Source organism: Alosa pseudoharengus, unplaced genomic scaffold (genome assembly GCF_046254945.1).
Source record: "Alosa pseudoharengus isolate Yale_2024_CS ecotype anadromous, Long Island Sound unplaced genomic scaffold, YU_APseudo_1.1 YU_APseudo_1.1_scf_14, whole genome shotgun sequence".
Classification (NCBI taxonomy): domain Eukaryota; kingdom Metazoa; phylum Chordata; class Actinopteri; order Clupeiformes; family Clupeidae; genus Alosa; species Alosa pseudoharengus.
Genome location: NW_027468609.1, coordinates 7,177,366 through 7,199,741, shown reverse-complemented (window position 1 = coordinate 7,199,741; position 22,376 = coordinate 7,177,366). Strand labels below are relative to the sequence as shown.

At 41.1% G+C, this 22,376-nt stretch overlaps 2 protein-coding genes across 2 annotated transcripts in view; both read right to left on the bottom strand.

Moving 5' to 3' along the window:
- Positions 1–1,426, bottom strand: part of ncs1a (neuronal calcium sensor 1a) — a 17,901-nt gene extending 16,475 nt beyond the window's left edge. Inside the window, exon 1 of the mRNA XM_076283172.1 lies at positions 578–1,426. Within this exon, the coding sequence (XP_076139287.1) occupies positions 578–641 (64 nt within the window). The 5' untranslated portion in view covers positions 642–1,426. The remainder of the gene's footprint in view (positions 1–577) is intronic.
- A 6,878-nt stretch (positions 1,427–8,304) lies between these two features.
- gpr107 (G protein-coupled receptor 107) lies at positions 8,305–21,697 on the bottom strand. The gene is made up of 18 exons (XM_076283645.1): positions 21,560–21,697; positions 20,866–20,988; positions 20,713–20,763; positions 20,472–20,557; positions 19,895–20,010; positions 19,658–19,689; positions 19,491–19,550; positions 19,291–19,398; positions 18,891–19,024; positions 18,068–18,143; positions 17,691–17,764; positions 16,659–16,776; positions 16,308–16,438; positions 15,676–15,719; positions 13,573–13,622; positions 13,136–13,219; positions 11,959–12,083; positions 8,305–9,798 (listed from the first exon to the last, which is right to left on the bottom strand). Exons 1-18 carry the CDS (start codon positions 21,656–21,658, stop codon positions 9,708–9,710), a joined length of 1,602 nt encoding a protein of 533 aa, XP_076139760.1. The 5' UTR covers positions 21,659–21,697; the 3' UTR covers positions 8,305–9,707.
- Positions 21,698–22,376: the final 679 nt, after the last annotated feature.

Sequence of the window (22,376 nt, the reverse complement as noted above, 5' to 3'; positions counted from 1 at the left end):
ATTTGAATCAGCCTATTAAAAAAACATGATCGCTTTCACCAAGCCTCAGGGCAATGTAAACCAACTGGCATTTCTCACAATTTACATATCCCCTCACAGGAATTACATTTATGTTGATCTCAAAGAGCTAACGTCTCTATTAAGATCCAAGTCTAAGTTCTGGTGGTACCTCCAAGTCAGCTGAATCACCGGCACATATTGTTATCACTAATGATCAAATTAAGAAGTTGGAGAGCTCATTGAGGACCATTAGTACCTAGATGCGAGAACACGTTTAAACTTGAGCCTTCAGGGATAAACAGTGGCAATTATCTTAATAGCATCCTCAGAAGAGTAACTCAATCCAATCAAATAAGATCGATTTTCTCCATGGAAGGACGGAGGTGTTTAGGCGCCTCTTTATATTGCATAAGAAAGACTGAGAGACAAAGAGACAAAGAGAGAAAGAGAGAAAGAGAGAGAAATAAAGAGGGAGGGAGGGACAGAGAGAGAGAGAGAGAGAGAGAGAGAGAGAGAGAGAGAAAGACCGAAGAGCTGCGAGGAGAACACAAAACAATAAAGGCCAAGTGGTACTCACAATAGGTTTTCCTGGTCAGCTCCTCCACCACCTCAGGCTTCAGTTTGCTGTTGGACTTCCCCATGACTTTTGGCAGTCTGCACACTTCTCTCTCTGTCTGTCTCTCTTTCTCTCTCTGTCTCTCTCTCTCTCTGCCTAAAGCACTTCTCGTGTACCCACCTCTGGGGCCATTTATTTATTTTTTTAAAAGCAGGCAGGCACAGACAGTCCTGCCAAGTCCTGCTCCTCTTCCAGACACTAGCGTCAAAAGAGAGGAGGGAGAGAGAGAGGGGGAAAAAAAAGAAAAAAGAACAACGAAGAAAAAAAAAAAGAACAGCAAATAGCCACAAATTAGACTGAACAAAGAGAGTGGCGGAGGAGAAATGTGATTGCTGTGGCACTGATGCGCTGAACCTCCTCTCTTTTTGTCCCCCGGGCGCCGCGTGCTGAGCTGTGGAGAGAGAGAGAGAGAGAGACGGCGGAGTGCAGTATGAGCTGTAATCCGTTCAGCTGCGTCCGAGCTCCTGTCCCTTCCTTTCCCGCACGGCTCCGGGTCCTCAACCCCGCTGCGGAAGGCAGCGCTGTGGGATCAGTGCTCTGGCCTGAAGGGGAGCACTCTCTCTCACACACACTCTTGAGGAGGAGGAGGAGGAGGAGGAGGAAGGGGGCTGCTGCTGCTACTGGTGGTGCCCGTGCCGGAGGGACACACTCCCATCTGTCTGGATCTGCCCGCTGGCGATGGGGAATCGGGTGATTGTGTCCCTGACTGGCAGAGTGAGATTGCGAGCTGCCTGCCCCGTCGCGCCACTGAGAGCGTGTGTGGGAGAGCGTGCCTGTGTGGGTGGGTCTGTGTTGTGACCATGCAATGTGTTGATACCGTTGTTCTTGGCAACAGAAGCCACTCCTATTATGCTCCCTCCCTTTCTCTCTCTCTCTCTCTCTCTCTCTCTCTCTTTCTCTGCCTCTCTCTGGTTCCCTTTTTCCTTCAGACAGATTCTCTGTAGATATTATTCTATCCTTGGCTGTGGTTTGACAAATGGCTTAAATGCTTAAATACTAACATGTTTCAAAGCAGCAAAAGCTTAACCTCTGAGGTTCACAAAGTCCTTGGGAGATTCTCAAAAGTGTATCATCTTCCACTGGATAAATATGCAGAAACCACTGAAAAATACATCAAAACAGATGTATGAACAAATGTCAGGCAGTCAGGCAGTCTGACTCTGCAGGAAAGCCTTTGAATGCAAAGTAGTACTCAGTGAACACTCCCTCGATGGACTGCCAAGATGAAAAAAGTACTTATCTATTTCTCAGACCGACAAAAAATAAAAACAGACTGTTCTCAGACAAAACTCTAGGGCTGTGCTAGAGAGTCTTGGTATGTTTTTTTCAGCATTCAATGTAATGTAATTATTTTCCTTTTGGCCCAAAGTGAACAAAATAGGCAAATTCAGCAAGGTCCAACAGTTCAAAATGATAGCAGTGACTGTGCAACTGTGCAGATGACTTTTTCCACAGGTGATTCACAGCGCCCTTCACAAAAGACAGCCTTATCAGCTCTTCGAAACAGATAGAGGGGGAGCTGAAATGAAACAGAGGGGAGAGAAGATAACTGGCCTGGGATCAAAGCTTCCAAACTCTCTCACACACACACACTCACAAAAAGCATTTACCTGAAACCTTCATCTAGTAGCTTTAACAGTGTGTCATCTGTAACCTGCAAACTAGCTTTTAAAAAATCTTGAAAATGGGTTTACTGAGTATCCAAGTAAAGAATTAAGGTTTTCCCTCACAAAGATTAAAGTTTTCCCTCACAATCGAATCTCACAATCAAATATCTCTTTCAGGCTTAGATGCATGCAGATCTGTTGTCTCGTCTGTTAGTATTCCTCGACGTGTGAGAGTTCTACAGAGATGAAAACCGTAAAGGGAGAAACCTTTGCTACATGCTACACTGACTGCACTAATGTTGAGAGCAAAGGAGAAAGAGTGCAGCATTGACCTGCTTATCACACCCCAATAAGCTTTAGCACAGAAAGCCAAGGAGGGCCATCAGCTCTGCATGAATAATACACCTGCGACAAACAAATAGCCACGCATATTAATCACACACACACACACACAAACACACACACACACACGCACACATAAAACTCACACTGTCAAAAAAGACATGGGCCTTACCTTTGATCTCATTCCAAAGTTATTCCAAAACAGAGCACCAATGACCTGCAAACAAACATACAAACCTAAATAAATGAATAAATTGAGAGCAGAATAAACACAAAATCACAACATCTCCCTGTATGACACCATGAAGATTCAACTTCTTTTATTCTCTCTGTAGGACTGATACTCTGAATCCAAAAAATCTGTGACTATATCATCTCACCCAAGACAAATGTCAGCCTCTTCCTGGATAATCAAGCTGTTATTGTAGTGTTTCCAGAATATCAATATTTTCTCTTCAGAGTTTAGATTTGGAGATAGGGTTTATGAGGTTGAAATTCCGTCTACAAAAAGACGCATACAGTTTATAAACCAGATATATCCTCTAAATAGGAAAATATGAAAAACGACTATTAATCTCTTCCAATCATTTACACTTTGAAGTGCTATGCATTTACATAAAGTTGAACATTTGCTCTGCTTCTCCTCCACAGTCTAGTGAAGTAGGACTGCAATCCGTCTTTGTCATTGGACCGGCTTCAGTGGTCTACACCCTAACAGGAGGAGGAGGAGGGCAACCCAGAGAATGTGTTGGCAGGGGATCAATGGGGAAAAAAATGTTCTATCCGGGTCATACGAGGACTTATGATTTAGAGGTAAATGAATGAGATGAAAATGGATCACCCTTTTCCAAGGTTATCACGGATCATATTCAATCCTGCCCTTGCTTTCCAGTGCTGCTAACACAACGGCTCGCTCAGTAAGCCTTACATGCGTCAAATGATCTTTAGTGACATTCTGATGTCCATTCTCTGTGCTAAGCGGAGATCATGACCACACCGATGCGCTCGCGCTTCATGGTCGAGACCATGATAACAGGTCCAGGGAACATACAGTGGCACTTGACATGTTTCTTGTCCGTGCTCACTTCTGTCTGAGGGCCTGATATATCTCTGACAGTTGGCCAATGGGATGATCCTGTGTTTGACATCAAGCGTGGGTCACCTGAAGGCAACTGTTATCTAATCTGGTTCCAGACGCCACCGAGGAACAAACCCCCTGTGACCGTAAATCACCGCCACACTCCTTAGTGCACCGCCAGTCACTGGCATGGTGCAATTAACACATTAGGGGGATTGCACATTAACCGGGTAACAGAAAGTGGAGTAATTTGGGCTAATCCATTAAGGCAGCTAGTCCAGTCTCAAAATAGGAAAGGAGATGATTATCTAGTTCCTTAAATAGAAATCAACATCAAAACAATGGATTAAGTTATGGGTGGTCCCTTCTAATGATAAGATGAATGCCTTATTTACAAATCTGTTCAATAATGACATATAAGTCCAATTTTGTCCAGGTCCAAGTGCAGACTGTCTGCAAGTATTAGGGTGAAGGAGTGCAAGAGAGTTGGGGCTATGTGAGGATAAACAGAGATAAAGCAAGAGGAAGATATTCCTTCAGATGAGATGTTAAACCGAGGTCCTGACTCAATGTGGTCATTAAAGATCCCATGGCACTTATCACAAAGAGTAGGGGGTTCCCCGGTGTCCTGGCTAAATTCCCAACCTGGCTCATTCAGTCTGGCCCCCTAATTATCCCCAGTCTAATTGGCTCATTCACTCCCTCACTCTCCACCTCAAGCTGGTGTGTGGTGAGCGTTCTGGCGCATAATGGCTGCCGTGCATCACCCAGGTGCTACACATTGGTGGTGGTTAATGTCCCCCCTTCCCTGTGAAGTCCTTTGGTTGTCGAGGAAAGCGCTATATGTGTTGTTGTTGTGTTGTTATTTTCAAGTTTTGTTGCTATAACACATTTGTTGCATTTTATTAGCATATCAGTGCCGACAGTTGAATATCATTTCAAGTTCTGTATGCAACAGGCTTTATGTCTGGAGTAAACCCAAATTCCGAAAAAGTTGGGACGCTTTGTAAAATGTGAATAAAAAAGAATGTTAGGATTTGCAAATCATGTAAATCCTATATTTAACAGATAATAGTGCTTGGGTGAGAATATGCTGGTGTATGTGAGTATATATATATATGAGATATATATCTTTATCTGGTGTATGTGAGTATATATATATATATATATGAGATATATATCTTTATCTTACTCTATGTGCTGGTGTATGTGAGTATATATATATATATATATATATATGAGATATATATCTTTATCTTACTCTATGTGCTGGTGTATGTGAGTATATATATATATATATATGAGATATATATATTTATCTTACTCTATGCTGCTATGTGGAGAGGATGGCTCCAAGAGGATTTTGTTGTATCGCATACAATGATAAAGATCTATCTATTTATCTATCTATCTATCTATCTATCTATCTATCTATTTATTAAATTGTGATAGACAATGGTTATCAAAAGTTTTCCTGAGCCCATACAATGGTGTTCTTTACAGAAAAACATCTGGTTTTAATGCAGTGCCACCTAAGACGACATTCATCTAATATTTCTTTTTAGCCCTGTCCCTTGTTTTAAAGATTTCTCTAGATTCTCTAAATATTTAAATGATATTATGTACTGTTGATGATGAAAGCCTCAAATCCTTCACAATTTCATGATAAGAAATATTATTATATTGTATATCCAAAGGTTTACACGTTGTGATGAATGCCTCCACATCTTTAGCCTACTTCTGAGGGACTCAGTCTCTCTGTGATGCTCTTTTTTTAGCCCGTTGATGGTTCCAGTTCACTTAATTATTTGTGAAATGTCCCTCCTTCTGTTGTCTTTATCAGCCCCTTTTGAGACGTGTTGCTGACGTGTGCTTATTTCCATGAAATAGTGAAATTTCTCTCCTCCAACAGTTGTTATGTTGTCTTTGAACTATTCTCAATTAAATACATGGTTTGTAAATCATAGCATTCTTTTTTAATTCACATTTCACAAAAGCGTCCCAACTTTTTCGGAATTTGGGTTGTTGTGAGGATTAGCCTATTTCTTCACACAGAATGGCCCACTTAAACCAATCAACAAGGCACTTGTTCCTTCTCCACTGACAGGAAAGCAAACTGGTTTTGAATTGAGTTATCATTAGGGGCTCTGTTTTGGATTAGCAGCTAGCTGGCTGAAAAGGAAAGTTAAATAGTTAAAAATAGGTTTCTGAATAATGAATGCATGCATATTTGTTGTAAATGACTACACATGAGTTGACTGCCTAAACCGAGACCTATGTCCGTTCTAACCACCCAGAGTGGAAAATATCTAAAATTAAAGATGCATGTTCACAGTGCCTATTTTATTTACCTACCATAGCCTACTAATTGTTCTCTTTCAGATGAAATATACCTAAATCAGTAATAGACTACACATGACAGCCACCATCCAGCAGGTTCACAGTCACAGATGACAGCAGATAGCATAGGCTGTCATTAAAAGTGCATGGTGTCCTGCCCTCTCTGAAGCAAGCGCTTACAGGGATGTAGTGGAAGCTAAACGCAAGTAAACACAGTTTATCCACCTTTCAAAAGAGTTGATTTACCAATTGGAACTTTTTACATTCAAAAATCATACTATATTATCCACATTCAGAATAGATAGATATAGATAGATAGATAGATAGATAGATAGATATACTTTATTGATCCCTATCAATAGGAATATGAACATTCATCTATAGGAACCATTTAATACCACTGGTATTCTTATAAACATTGGACAATAACCTCCACCATCATCAAACATGTTCTGAATGCCGTTTTAAAAATACAATACCGCATGGCGCAGTCAACCTTACCTCAGGCTACAAAATACGACTTGGTGATCTACGGAAAATCGGAAATATAATAAAGTGGGTTTAAGCCTACATGAAATAGGCTACTCTGACTGCGCTTCAAGCTACACTGATACATTGTTTTAAAACAAAAACGAATGAACTTTTCGCTAACAAACTTTACTTACATCAATCCGGACTGACGAGGATGTGCATGGAACTGTCCGAGCTGCTCTCAACTCTTCTTCTTAAATCGTTGTCCTGTCGGATGCGACAGCTAAGATCATGTCACCTGCGTCCCGCTCCTGACGATATACCCGCGGCTGCTGCTGGGCAACGCTCCATCAGTGCAGGGCATTATGGGCTTACACACATTACGCACAGAGTACGCTGCCGCCCAAGCATGTCTACTTCATGCGGACCTTGACGGGGGGATAAGTAAAGTTCATGATTAGCTTTCTTAATTTCTTCTCTCCATCCATACTCGATACTCCCCGACACCATCAGTAGCACATGTCTAATTTAGGCTACTTATTTCCCCCTCTACATTACAGGCAAATTTGAAAATGTGCTAACCAGCAATCTATTTCAGACACCAACAATTAATTATTCTAGTCATTCCACATTGCTCCATTTTTGTTTTGTTTCAACCTTCCATTCACTCCGTGCCATAATGTCAAAATATGGCCCGAAATTGGTAGTGTCGATTTCTTGAAATTCATATCGCCTTTGAACTGCCATAACAAAAGTGAACAACTCATGTCAAGATAAGCAGCACACTTTTTTTTATTTTATTTCAGCGTCAAATTCATGCCAATTTGCGATTGCCAACGTATCCACGATTTGAAATGCCGCAAGAACTTCCACCAAGAAACTTTTGTTTAACAGCAGTTAATGCCAGGTCAAATCACTGCAACTAACCTAGCTTTCAGATGCATGGCTGCAGTACCAAAGGGGCAGGGCTCACACTTCAACCCTGAGTATGGAGGAAATTACCATTTATGACAAACCTCCCAGGGGATACCAATATTTTATATGAGTTGCATAGTAATAGCCTTTCCTGGCGGAGAAAACATGATGGAAAAATGACCTCTATTGATTGTTTGACTCTGCCAATGTACAGAAAGGCCTTGCGTCCTAATTAACCTTAGTAAATTAGATTAGATTAGATTCAACTTTATTGTCATTGTGCAGAGTACAAGTACAGTGAAAATCTAAAAGCTGGCGATGGTCAGTTTTAACTCTCCTAAAGAGGAAGAGGCAAGGTGAGGTGAGGATTGTTTCTCCATTACAGCTATTAATAGAATGGACTACTGTACCTGAATGGTGACACTGTCCTGTTTACCCCTAACACAGTGTTTTTCAACCTTTTTTGTGCCACGGCACACTTTTGACACTTAAAATGTCCCACGGCACACCAACATCCTGTGTGAAGAAAAACTAAACATACCATAGCCTAAAATTTCAAATAATACACAGATATGGCCTTATTATGGCTTCTATGCAAGACCTGCTCAATAAAACAAGCGCCCTCTGTTTCATTTGTAGGTGACTATATCTAATTTAATTGTTGTTATGAACTGGATATGTGATGATTCTGTGAATACTGGATATGGGGCCCTCGTTTTACAATGCCTGCATACCACAAATAGTGCAATCATACAATCAATGAGAGCATGTGGTTATAAATTCTTTGATGCAACAAGTTGCTTTTCTGGACCAGTGAGTGATATTTGGGTAATTTTCTGCAGCACACCTGATGATCTCTCACGGCACACTAGTGTGCCCCGGCACAGTGGTTGAAAAACACTGCCCTAACATGAATGAAGCCAATCTGCATTAAGGAGAGTTCAAAACAACTTTATGCATGAAAGACATGTTCATTACAGTTCCCAAAATGACCAATCTTAAACATTTCACATGGTTTCCCAAAATGAGAGAAAAAACAATAGGTAGGCTATATACAATTTTTCAAAAAGAAAACACAAAAAAAACTGCATCAGTGTGTTGACCTAAACAGAGTTCATTTCCTTTGTGAAGTTTTATTTTGAACTGTCATATCTTATATTTTAGTTTATCTTACAATACTATAAACCAGTGCAAAATGTCCAACACCTCCATCACAGCAGAAAACATCAACTGTCCTCTAACGAGGAGTAATGCTTTGGCCATATTACCATGCCATACATTCAGTGTTCTTTTATTCAAAAACAAAACAAAACAAAAACAATTTAACAACTGCAGTAGCTAATACTGAATAAATAACAACTCCACTCAAATATCTTCAAATTAGGCAGCATTATTTCAAGCAGTTGAAATGCTTTCTTTTGCATTGAAATATTTTAAAAAATTAAAGGTATGTTACAAATGATCAGAGGCTCATGTAGATTATCTGTAAATGTGATCTCAAGGAATTCAAACCGTAACCCATTAGAATACAGGAACGGCCAAAAACAATATGCTCAATATTCTCATCAAATACAGCAGTGTAATAATATTCACAAGCTTGTAACCTTAAGGAAACATTAGTCTCTTCCACATGAAGAGCGAGATGTTCCACTTAAACATGGACTGACCTACCAGGCCAATCTATGTAGCAAAACATTTCCTATAAGAATTCACCCTGTCTTTTGAATTCACCTTAAGGACCTATTATAAATCAGCACAGTCTGAGTCACCCCAAGTGTGCCAATACCCCACCTGAATCCAAACAGCTCACTGAAGACACTCAAGTCATTTCCTTGCTTACTCTCTCTTATGAGAGCACAGATTAAAAGTAAAAAAATAATAATAATTTAAAAGAAAAATCCACTTAATTATACTATATATGGTACAGCTCACTGGGCATGTACAGCCATAATCAGATCTGAGATCAATTAGCCAAAATATAAATGGTGGCAAAAAAATAAAAACAACAAAACATCAGTTGTACATGACAAAGAGCAGCACCAAAGCGTATCTGTTGTAACTACAGTGACCACTGCAATGGAAGATTAGTGTATATCCAGGAGCTGAGTCCCCAGATCTCCAAGGTGTACACACTCTTTACAAGATAAACTGTACAGAAGCGTTGGAATTAGACAGGTCTGTTTTAAGACAAGGGAACTAGAGGAGTCCACAGAGACATCTTGGGAGGGGGGGGGGGTGTTGGTGAGAGAGCCCTGATCTAGGAGTGTCCGATGCAGCTTCAGGATGTTTCTGGACCTCTTAAGCGAAAGGCTCCAGAGACGTTAGCTGAGAGCTCCCATCATGCCACACTCTCAGTTTCTTCTGACGGCCCATTGGAGATCTTCTTCACCTTCTTGACTCCTTCTCCCAAAGAGGTCGATGTAGTTATCCTGTGCAGTTTAAAAGAAACCAAAAATGTCTTTATATTCTTTTGGTCATCATTAAGGGGCTCTTATAACCAGCAAGGCTAATGACAACTTAAACTACTATTACTACTTTTAAGGCAAACAAGGCAATCTTCAAATAAGTGTCTAAGTGGTTATTTCTGGTAAAAATCATGTTGGTCTAAATGCTAATAAAATGTTAACAAAAATAGTAAAATGCTAATAGAAAAGTTCTTATATCATCTAGATCTGAGAGATCCCCTCCTTGCCCAGGGTAAGCAAACACATAAACATAGACTTAAGTAAAGCCTTAGCCAATTCTAAATCTCTAATCTAATGCTGACATGCTGGCACAGATGACCATTTGTCAGCTCAAAGAGCTATTTCAGTTCCACTCCTGTAAAACAGTGCACAAGCTGAATGTGCAAGGAACGCGTCCAGGTCTCCTGCTGCCCTACAGCCGAGTCCCTGAGTCTCCTGCCAGGCCCCTCCACAAGTGCTGGTGTCCAAGGTCTCCATCCATGGGTGGAGCACCATCAGCACCTTTAGTACCCACTGCCTTAGAACACACTGCTTAGCCCATCCCCTGGATGGCCAACTACCCTGTGTGCATTTACCTGGTTCATGTCCCCAGAATCAAGAACCTCCCCCATGCTGCCCGACCACTAATGGCCCTATAATGACCCGTGGGCATATCTGGATCCAACTCTACTGGCATCCAGAAAATGGGCAAAACCCTCTGGCATCAGATATGTATCAAAGATTCCTTTATCAAGATCTTTTCAAAAATAAACTCTCCTGTTTCAACTCTCCTGTTTTTTTTTTGGCATTTGACACCAGAAAAGAATAAGCCTCTGTTCAAAGGAACAATTGACCAATCATTTGTTTGGTTGACCCTCTTTGGACTAACCATGCTGAAAATGGCTCTCCTCATCTTATATATTTTTACTTTGTCCCTCTTCATTTTTAAAAAGCTTCTTCCTCCCCTGCCAAGTTGCACTCAAGTGTACACCCAAAAGTGGGGAGGAAAGTCGGTTACCATTCAGGATGATGGATGGAGAGTCAAGGGGGGGGGGAAAGCGGGAAAGCAGGAAGGAAAACAGGGCCGAGTACAGGGAAAGAGGGATGGAGGGAGAGAGAGAGAGGAAATGAAAGAGAGAGAGAGAGTGTGCGGAGTGGAACGAGGACACATAGTGCCACTGGGCTATTTCTGGAAGAGTTGGGACAGCAGGCGGAAAAGAGGCGCAATGCCTCAGGGTAGATGATGCAGGGGGGATTGGGGAGGCGGGGGGGGGGGGGGTGTAAGAAGAGGGGTGGAGGAGGTGGGGAGAAGAGACAGGTCAAGGCAGAGCACACGGCTCTAGTGGTTTATGGAAGAGAGTGATGTACTGAAGTGTGACTGCTGAAAAAAAAGAAAAAGACAAAAAAAAAAATGAAAAAAATGAATGAGCGAGGAGGCGAGGGAATGGGGACAAAACTTTCGCAGAATAGGTGACGTTGATGAAGCATCTCAGGGATCTGGTGACCAGGCTAAAAACAGAACTTGAAAAGCAAGGCGTTTGTGTGTTTATGTGTGTGTGTGTGTGTGTGTGTGTGGTGATCATGGTAAGGGGAGGCAGATAAGTGGAACTTTATGGCTGAGAGATGACAGGAACAGAGAGCAGGTGCAGCCCACAGTTTGGGCGGCTTGTGGACTCTGTCCAGACTCCCAGAGCCCTTGGGCACCACTCTAAAGCAGGACAGGTAGTGTGACTGACCACAACTCATAACGAGGGCAGAGTATTCCTGCATTATCAACTAGAGAATTGTTGTTTTATTTAAAACAAGTCTTGGAACAAGACATGCGTATATACTAAACAAGTTATTTATGAATTGGAGTGGATGAAGGTTAGTTGAACCCATGTTGTACTCCAATTCTACAAGACTGTTTGTTCTTTACTACACCTAAGCTTTTCCATTTCCATTGAAGGATTCCTCGAAATGACTAAGGGTCTCAAAAGGCTTCCACTTCAGACAACCATCAAGTTCCGGTTCAACTAATAAAACACGTCTTTGTCATAGGGAAAGTAAGTATATAACTGCATGTATTCATGTGTGTGAGTGGGCATGTGTGCGTGTGTGTGTGTGTGTGTGTGTGTGTGTGTGTGTATCTCCAAAGTATCTTACACATCATCCATCTCCAGGTCCTCTTCATCCTCCACAGACAGGAGCAGGTAGGGGTTGTAGGAGGCGGGCCGGAACTTGTGCCCCGTCAGGAAGAAGAAGGTCAGCGTGGCCAACTCATCCAGCAGCTGCAGAACAGCACGGAACACGCGTCACTTACACATCACTAACATGAACACTCTAGAACACGCGTCACATACACATCGCAACATCAACACTCCAGAACACGCGTCACTTACACATCACTAACATGAACACTCCAGAACACGCGTCACTTACACATCGCTAACATGAACACTCTAGAACACGCGTCACTTACACATCGCAACATCAACACTCCAGAACATGCGTCACTTACACATCACTAACATGAACACTCCAGAACACGAGTCACTTACACATCGCAACATCAACACTCTAGAACACACGTCACTTACATATCGCTAACATGAACACTCCAGAACACGCGTCACTTACACATCGCAACATCAACACTCCAGAACACGCGTCACTTACACAACGCAACATCAACACTCTAGAACACGCGTCACTTACACATCGCAACATCAACACTCCAGAACACGCGTCACTTACACATCACTAACATGAACACTCCAGAATACGCATCACTTACACGTCGCCAACATCAACACTCCAGAACACGCATCACATACACATCGCCAACATCAACACTCCAGAACACGCGTCACATACACATCACTAACATGAACACTCAACACGCATCACATACACATCGCCAACATCAACACTCCAGAACACGCATCACATAGACATCACTAACATGAACACTCCAGAATACGCATCACATACACATCACCAACATGAACATTCCAGAACACGCATCACATACACATCACTAACATGAACATTCTAGAACACGCATCACATAACATCACTAATATGAACACTCCAGAACACGCATCACATACACATCACCAACACTCATTAACACGCGTCATATACACCTTCCAAGGTACACATTCAATTTCAATTTTAATTTCAATTTCTGACATATGACATAAGGTAAAAATAGTCAACCACTTTTCCATACAGAGATTAAGCTTTAAGTTTTTTTCAGACTCAGTCTCAGACTCATATCCTTGTACATGTAACTGTACAATGAAATATCTCCAGCCACCCACACTGAGACAGGCCTTACCTGGTACAGCCATTTCCACTGGAAGGGCACTATGATTTTGATGAGAATGGCAATTATGCGCGTGAAATAAATGTAGCACACAATCTAAGACAGAAAGAGAGAAGTAAGAGTCAGACAATTTCATTCCAGCTGTGTAACCACATGCACTAAATTGATTCAGGAGTCTGGGAGAAGACATTTAAACCGTGTTTCACCACCAAAAGTAACAGCTTGTATGACTAAGCAACACCAATATACTGAAAACATGAATGTACTTATCTGTTGAATACCACATTTTGCAATCCAAATGACAATTCAGTACATTATTATTATTATAACGTTTCAGACAAGCAATGGGAAGGATGCATTCAGCATACTATCCAGGTGATAAAATGTGTGTGTGTGTGTGTGTGTGTGTGTGTGTGTTGTGTGTGCAGTAAGTGTGTCTGCATACATACCATCACATAGTAGTGTCTAAACAGCTTCAGCTGGGCAAGATTGATAGCAGCTAGAAAGACAACAACAACACAAGCCTTTAAACCCTTGTTTATAATAAGTCTTCGTCGGTGGTCTGCCTGTTGGGGGAAAAAGTGCCACTGTCTGTTGAGCATCAGCATCACTTTGAGCTGTGTTTGGAATCATAATTGGCAGCAGCTAATGCCCCTGCTGGTTCATCTACTAATGTAGAAGCCCAATGTTAGCCAGTGCTGAGTCATAGCTAGCTCATACCCATTGCTACGACCTTCAGAGTGTTTTTCTTCCTCTCTGTGAGGCTTTTTTTTTTTTTTTTTTGTAACATTCAAGTAGGCAGCCAAACAAAAACAGTTTGTTGACACTGAGTATGGAAGAACTTTCAACCATGAAAGCAGGCTTACAAAGTTATTCCAAAAAAGAGATCAAAGCTTTTTGCTGTAATACAGCTGTTGGCAGAATGCAGCAGGCAGCCCTGTCTATTTTATAGCAGCATTCATCTAGACTCTGGGTGACACTGGTGGGAATTCAATGTCAAAGTTTACTTTCAAAATTCATGCTAGAGATACAAGTAAAGACAGCACGCTAGAACTGTCTCCTCTAATGTCGACGACCAAGTCCTCAGTCTTACTGTGCTAAAGAGGGAAATGCAGGTGCTGAAGAGCATGGCATTCATCATCTCTGACCAAGAGCCAATTGGAGCTGTTGGCGCCACAGGGGGAGCCAAGAGGCCTGATTTCTGGCCGTTACGCCACCAGCCCCTTTGCTGAACTAAGCCCAACGTTCTCCAAAGCCACACTGTTCACATTGAGCACTAAAGAAAGGGTCTATATTATGAGGTGGTTTCCCACACGTGGATTAAACATTGTCCTAGATTAAAATTTTGGAGATATTCATTGTTCTCTTTCAGTCTAGGACTAGGTTTAATCTATGACAGGGGTCGGCAAGTAACTTGTTTGCCTACAAGAAATATTAGCGTGCAGAGTGAAATTAGCTAGGAGTTAGCTGGGGGAAAATGTCAAAAAGTCCAAAGAGGAAGATTGACAGTGAAAGAAGAGCCTTTGAAGAGGAATGGAAAGAAAACTTTGCGTTCATCTTACCTGGTTTCACAAATGCAAAGCCCGTGTGTCTGATCTGCTAAGTTGTCGCTGTTCGCAAGGAATATAATATCAGACAGCACCGTGAGACAAAGCAGCACCATCAAGGTGGCCTATCCTCTCCAGACAGTGGCACGAAAGTGCAAAATTGAAGCTCTGGCAGAGGGCTATGCACAGAGTGTGTTCTGGTTTCACTTTCTTCTCATATCTGTTTAAACACCCGCAGTCTGATTGGTGAATAGGCTATTTGTAAATCGATATTATGAAATACAAATGATTTTTTTAAAAATTGGACTACCACAATAATCTGGCGGGCCAAATAATATTGATGGCGGGGCTAGCTTTGGCACTGTTGCCAACCTATGACGTACAGGAAACCAGCCCAAAGAGAACGTGTCATAGTAAATGTAACTCTTTCTATGTGCAAAGTGTTCCATCCATATTACCGTCAATTAAATGGCTTAATCTATTATCTATGCTTCCAGTATTCTTCAATTTACCCCCTAAGAAGAGAGTTGGGAAACTAAGGGTATATCACATACACATCACTAACATGAACATTCTAGAACACGCATCACATAACATCACTAACATGAACACTTCAGAACACGCATCACATACACATTACCAACATCAACACTCCAGAACACGCATCACATAACATCACTAACATGAACACTCCAGAACACGCATCACATACACATCACCAACACTCATTAACACGAGTCATATACACCTTCCAAGGTACACATTCAATTTCAATTTTAATTTCAATTTCTGACATATGACATAAGGTAAAAATAGTCAGCCACTTTTCCATACAGAGATTAAGCTTTAAGGTTTTTTTTCATTGAAGGGTATTTTGCCTTTAACTGTGCAAAGGACTAGAACTGACTGCTATTTTAAAGCAACACTGCAGGGGCAGATACTGCTATTGTTAAGCAGCAGAGCATAGTTTTGCAAGTGCATCACAGAGTGATGGCAGCATCATACCTTTTCCATCTGTAGCTGATGCCTCCTGAAGATGTCTGATTGACCTGCAGAACAACAGTGCATAACAATACATACAAGAGTCAGTTCACTTCGAACCAAACACAAACATGTTGATCACTTAATATTTATCCCAGATCTGTATTCATCCATAAGGCATCTTAACCTGACTCCACCAGATGGATTGCTTTGCATTTGCTCGGCTTATCTAACTGGGAACTTTCCGTTGGAGAACTTTTGGGAAGGGGCGAAAATACTGGTTAACTGATTGGCTAAATCATCTGTCTATCACCACCTATGTTGGTGATAGACGGGCCAAATCAACCAATTAGATCGACGAAGCGTATGATGTACTAACAGAGCATCAACGAAAATACAACTACAAGCTAGGCTACCCTTAACCTAAATCTGCCTCAAAACCAACGCTGATTGGCCGTTTGTTTGGCGATTGGCTCCAAATTTTCTCTATCGCAAGAAGCCAGACTGATCTGCAAGTGGAAAAATGGAGCTCGCGAGATCAGGATGGTCTCACGAGGCTAAAGGTATCTTATTATTATTATAGGAAGCCATAGATTAAGCTGTAGTGATATAAAATGGGGGGGGGGGGGGGGGGGGGCAGTGTAGCATGAGCGTACCAGACTACAGGGAACAGGATGGCCCCACAGCACAGCAGGTCCACCAGGAAGAGGATCTCCATCCACAAACCATACTCACTGCTGCCCTCCTCTGTTGACTCTATAATAATGTAGGCCACATTGGCCAACACCTGAGGATAGGGGAATAGCAGTTGAAATCAAGGTAAATGACTTACATCTTTTATAAATGTCTGATGATGATACACGGCTTACTACAGCTGTTTCAGTCCAGTCTGCAATTCTGCATGCTCATTGTTATCACAATGACAGTAACTGTGATTCCCATAACGAGAGGACAAATACTGTACCAGTAGTAGGAGGGTAAATACTAACAGTTTAGGACTACTTTACCTGAAGAGGGATAACTATCATGAAGATCTTCTTATCTTTGTCGGAGAGAATGTGCTTCACAAATGCCCAACCAGTCCCTATCAAGGCAATTGTGATGAACAAGAGAGCACCCTTTAACCTGGAAAGACAGAACACAGTTACTGCACCCTCAGCTTGACTGACCGAATCAGTGGCCTGGAGACAACACTAACCAGTGCAACATATAGACGTAAGTACTCAGATGTGACACCATTTTAAACACCTTTTAAAAGATGACAAAGAATGGAACAGAGTATTTGACCTTGTTCTCTGATGTGAACATAGAAGGGATGCAACTTTTGTTTGCCAAAAACATGCTCAGGTGCTATTTTACAAGCCCATTTACAAGCCTATGATTAGGCTGGGGAATACAATGGTCCATTCTAGCAGATATCTAGCACCTCCAATAGGCTCCAGAGACCTCTACCTGAATCTCCAACTCAGAGGAATGTAACTTGTGGAGGGGGTGAGTGATCAGAGGAATGGTTTGAGTCACATAGGACTGTATTTGTGCCACAATCTGTCTTTGTTCAGATTTGCCCGTTTTTTTAGTGATCATTTAAATGTCTCAGATTTGCATATGAAGGAGGAAACAAGCATGTTTCATAGTTCAAGGTAGCTTTGTGCCCATGAACCAAACTTTATACTCAACAAAGCCAAGGTTGGGGGAGCCGTAGCCTACTGGTTAGCGCTTCGGACTTGTAACCGGAGGCTTGCCGATTCGAACCCCGACCAGTAGGCACGGCTGAAGTGCCCTTGAGCAAGGCACCTAACCCCTCACTGCTCCCCCAGCGCCGCTGTTGTAGCAGGCAGCTGACTTTGCCGGGATTAATGTGTGCTTCACCTCACTGTTTGTTCACTGTGTGCTGAGTGTGTTTCACTAATTCACGGATTGGGATAAATGCAGAGACCAAATTTCCCTCACGGGATCAAAAGAGTATATATACTTATACTTATACGTTTTTCTATTCTATGTCATCTTTAAGTCACCAAATGTTTCCTTAGAGAACTTACAGATGTGTGATGTAATAGACAACAGCCCATCCCTCAATGGGGAAGCCCTGGTTGGAGATGTAGTAGTAGTCAATCTGAGGGAGATCCAAACACAAGCTACTGATTAGTATGTATACAACATCGAGCACTTGCTAAAGGTGTAAAGCATGCATTAAGCGGGGATCACATTAGCCAGCGGCAAGCAGCAGGTTTCCTACTGTTCTCTATGGTTCGGCAGCGGAACGGTGGCAACGCTGGCGTAACGCTAGCGTTGAACAAGCTGAGCGTTGAACTTGCGAGCGTATTCAATTGTCAGTTAAGGCAAACCGTTGCGTTACGCTTGTTGCTGGCCAATGTATATCTCCGCCTTACGCAGTTTACTGTGAGGGGTCACTCACCGCATGGAACACCAAAGAGAGCGATTTGGTGAAAGGAAGAGCTGCCATAAGCCAGTGGATTTTGTAAACATCAGCACTGTGAAATAAATAAATAAATAAATAAATGTCAGTCAGCACACAGAGAGAGAGAGAGAGAGATAAAACGTCCCTGTTAAAAAAAAATAGTGCAACGTCTAATTAAAATGCTTAAGTGCCTAAGTGGCAAACCGTGTGTTATGTTTCAGTGGAAAACATCAGGAGGGAGATTAGAAGGAAGAATAAAATTACATGCTCTGGCAGTCTAAATGTGCATTTTCTGACTAATACCTTTGGAATCCATTAATATTTCCATATTATCCGTCTCTTACATCTGATCATGAATTGACATTGATTTGCATGATGAGGGTGACCTCTAGTGGTTCCTATCAGGTAATACACTAACATTCCTTTGGATTAGAAGCGGTCCCAAGGGAATTGCATTCCCATTAGGCAGAATGTCCTGTGAGATGCCACAGGCTCAGTCCCTGCCTCAGTCATTGCAAGCGCCTCTTGATTGATTAATCACCACTATGTGGATACCGTTTTTAAAATTGATTTAGATTAAGTGTAAGTTAGTATAATTTGTATTTTAGTATATTTAGTATATTCTTTATCTTCTACTGTCCTTATTGCTTAGTTGTGTTTTTATATTATATACTTTTAATTACTTTTTCTGCTGTTAGTGAATGTGTGTGTGTTGTCTGTATGCTACTAAGACCTTGAATTTCCCCTGGGGATCAATAAAGTATCTATCTATCTATCTATCTATCTATCTATCTATATATCTAGATACCACAGAGCTTACCTCCTGGTGTGCAGCACATGGACCCAGAGTGTCCCAATGATGAAGAAGAGCATGGACATGAAGATGTAGAGCTTAGGCAGAGGGATCTCGCCCGCCGACAGGAAGCTGTTAGGGTTCTTCTCCTCAATATTGATCTACAAAGACACAGCCCATTTCTTTAACATGTTTGCCAAGAGATGCAACTCAATCTCTCTTTCTCTCACTCACATACTCACTCACTCTCTGAAGTTGTAAACCTTAAAGTCAAAATGTTTTACAATGTAATGTAGCCATTCATGGTGCCATTACGAAAACAGCTCGATTATTTATTTTCCCATACTTCATTTTGGAAAATAATGTACTGAACGCGCATTATACCAATGTTTAAAAGGACTACTTGGAGCAAGAAGTAAGCACTTACATCAAGGCTGAACTTCAGCAGGTTAGTCTGAGCGTTCCTGCTGTAGCAGTTGTAGAAGTAGAAGTTGTACAAGCCTTGCTGGTCATCAGTGGTGACATTGAAATAAAACTGTCAGAATGAAACATGAAAAAAAGTCAAATCAGCATCGGAAAATACAAACACTTTTAGGAATAACATAGGTCAATTTACAGGATACATACTCCGAATGAGTAACTATCCCCCCTCTTCACCAAAGGATATGTGGGCTCTTTGATAGTAACCTGAAAGAGACACAGATGGTATTCAGACAAGTCAATGCTATTAAAGTAGTTGAAAGGGGTTATGAGCAGATTGGGGTAAGCAGATTGTTCCACTACAACAGCCTTACCACAGGAGGCTCCTTTGTGACTTTAGACTCATCTGTTTACCCAGAGACAAAAAAAAAGATATCAGTAAGTAACCAGTTTGGATTCATGATGAATTAGATTATACAATAAATCAATGAATTGATCTCAATTAAAACATTCTATTGAGGCATTTTAGCACTTCATCAGTTTTTAGTGAAGTGTAAGTTTGAAACCTTTGCATGCAGGATTTCTTTTGGTATATAAATGTGCATGTGTACCTGTTTTGGCCACATCTTTCTCCTGCTTCCCATCTGGTCCTGCATCTGCACTTCTTGCCAGGATAGGTATGATTTGGGGAAAGAGACCTTCCTCTGCTGAGGTCTTTATGGTTACTCTGAAATCATACAAACAGACACAATCTGTAACAGCTTGGCTCTAGTATCACCAAACCACACTGGAGGGGAGCAAGGAATCAGTCCCAGCACTGGTCATCAAAAACTTAGTTTAAGTTAGCATCCATAGATATGGTAGTTGTCCAGCCAACACAAAACCTCTACGTCTGATAATTATAGATTGCCTACACAATAATATAAATTATGTTTTTTAGATTTAAACCCTACTTACCCGCTATGTCACACGCTCCGGTGTTGCAAAGTCTCCCACCTCCCACCCTTTCTCCTCCATTTCACTAGTAACTCTAAGCTAATATTACCCCTTATCCATAGGGGTTGTCACCGGACATCACTTGCTTGTTTTAGAATTCTAAATGATAATTTGAAATCTGATTAAGTCTATTATGTATGTATTATTATTAGTCTTATTAATATTATTGTTTTCTTTTTGGTGAAAACTTACTCAGGCCCGTTGAAATCCAACAGAAGCAACACCACAGCATCACTACTGGGTGTCTTCTTCAGGACACAAAACCCAGAGTCATCATCCTGACACACACAGAGCACAGCACTTGAGTCTTCACACAGAGCTCACTCAGCACTTAAAAACATGACAGAACAGCTTACTAATTCATCACATTAGTTATGACTGACCTATTGCTCTTCAACACGGCATAATAAATCTGTACTGAATGAATGCTTACCAAATATGAAGCAAAACCATTGCTGTTAGTTTTGTCCAAAATGAATCCAATCTGAGATGTGAAAACAATACACCCAAATGAGTTTATAACGTGAGTTTAATATAATAATATGGTAAGTAAAAAGGTAAAGTAGCCTATGCGTCTTAACGTTACCGTGCTGCTATCAACTTCTTCGATTGACACCTCATTTATCATGAGGCTATTCAGGCTCACAGTCATGTAACCATTTTTGTAAAACCCAAAGGTGTTCAGGTGTACTTTCTGCCGGATGTCATCCTAAAATCAATTGAGCAGAGACTGACATTAATTGTGAATTCGCCAGGACAGTGCAGACATTGCAACGCTTCGGATCTCGACTATTTCAGTCATTAATATCAGCTATGATTCATATGACAATATCTGTTGATCTATTGTTGGTTACATGTCGTTTGCATACAGACTGGTACAACGAAATTACCTGGAACTACAGTTTACAAAAACATTTCACGTTACATGTAAATGTATACAATATAAATTCTAACTGTTTTTGTCTCATATGGTCAAGCTCCACACTGACAATGCTAACTTACGAGACTCTTAATTTCTTTGACAGAACATGACATAAAATTCACAGCAAGCACCACACCTTGTCAACTTCTGTATGTGCATGAATAGTAACCTATTTGTAAATATGGCAAATAGTTAACCTAGAAGGCATGCATTCAGTCTAGTGAAAGTGCATAGCATCCATCAACAGCAAACAGCTTGCTAGCTAGCTTGCTAACACTTATCAGTAACGTTAGCTGTTACCCATGAAGGCATAAGTCATGACCCAGAATATATTTGGAGTGGTCTCAGACATATGTACCTTTAGTACAAGATGGTGTAGTCTGGCGTGGCATCCAATAATAAAATATGACAAAAACACCACAGCCTCCGCGTATACATATCTTTTGTCAGACGCCATCTTTAAAGGGACATTTCTCTCTGCTTCCGGTAGAAATTACGTCCAAGCAAAACATAAACAACGTCAGCAAAGACGGGACCATAGACATACAAGGTACAGTCAGAGAGGGTTAAAGCGGAGCTAATATTATATATATAAGCAAGTAATCAAGCATCTTTGGTACAGTATTTTATGGCAGGAACAGAAATATTATTGCTAAAAGGTGGCATATTGTTCCGTTGTCTAGCACGGTAAACCACATTCCATGTAATGATAAATGATTTAGCCATAACCCATCACCTGAGTCAAATAATTTGACATATGATGCAGGAAGATCCATTTTCATATTTTTATTATTATAAACATTTATTTTCATTTTCTTAGTATTAGTTAAATACAGCCTTGACAGCTTCGGTCAACTCAGGTTTTATGATTACATAGTTTCACACAAGGCACAGGAAACTACATCAAGTGAACAATTCACTAATGACACAAATCATGTACTCAAAAGAGAAAAAAAAGCAAAAGTAAACAAGCACAGTAAATGTGTCATGGAAATGTACAAATGATCCACTGTTCCATCTATTACACAGCAATGGAAATGTTAATTGCAGTAAAAATGGTAAGCTGCTGATTCAACAATTTCAGACTAATAACTTTCACGTGATTTTTAAATGTAGCCGCCAATATCCACCACATTTTGTTCCAAGGGTAGATTAATATGGACTGTTGCATGAAA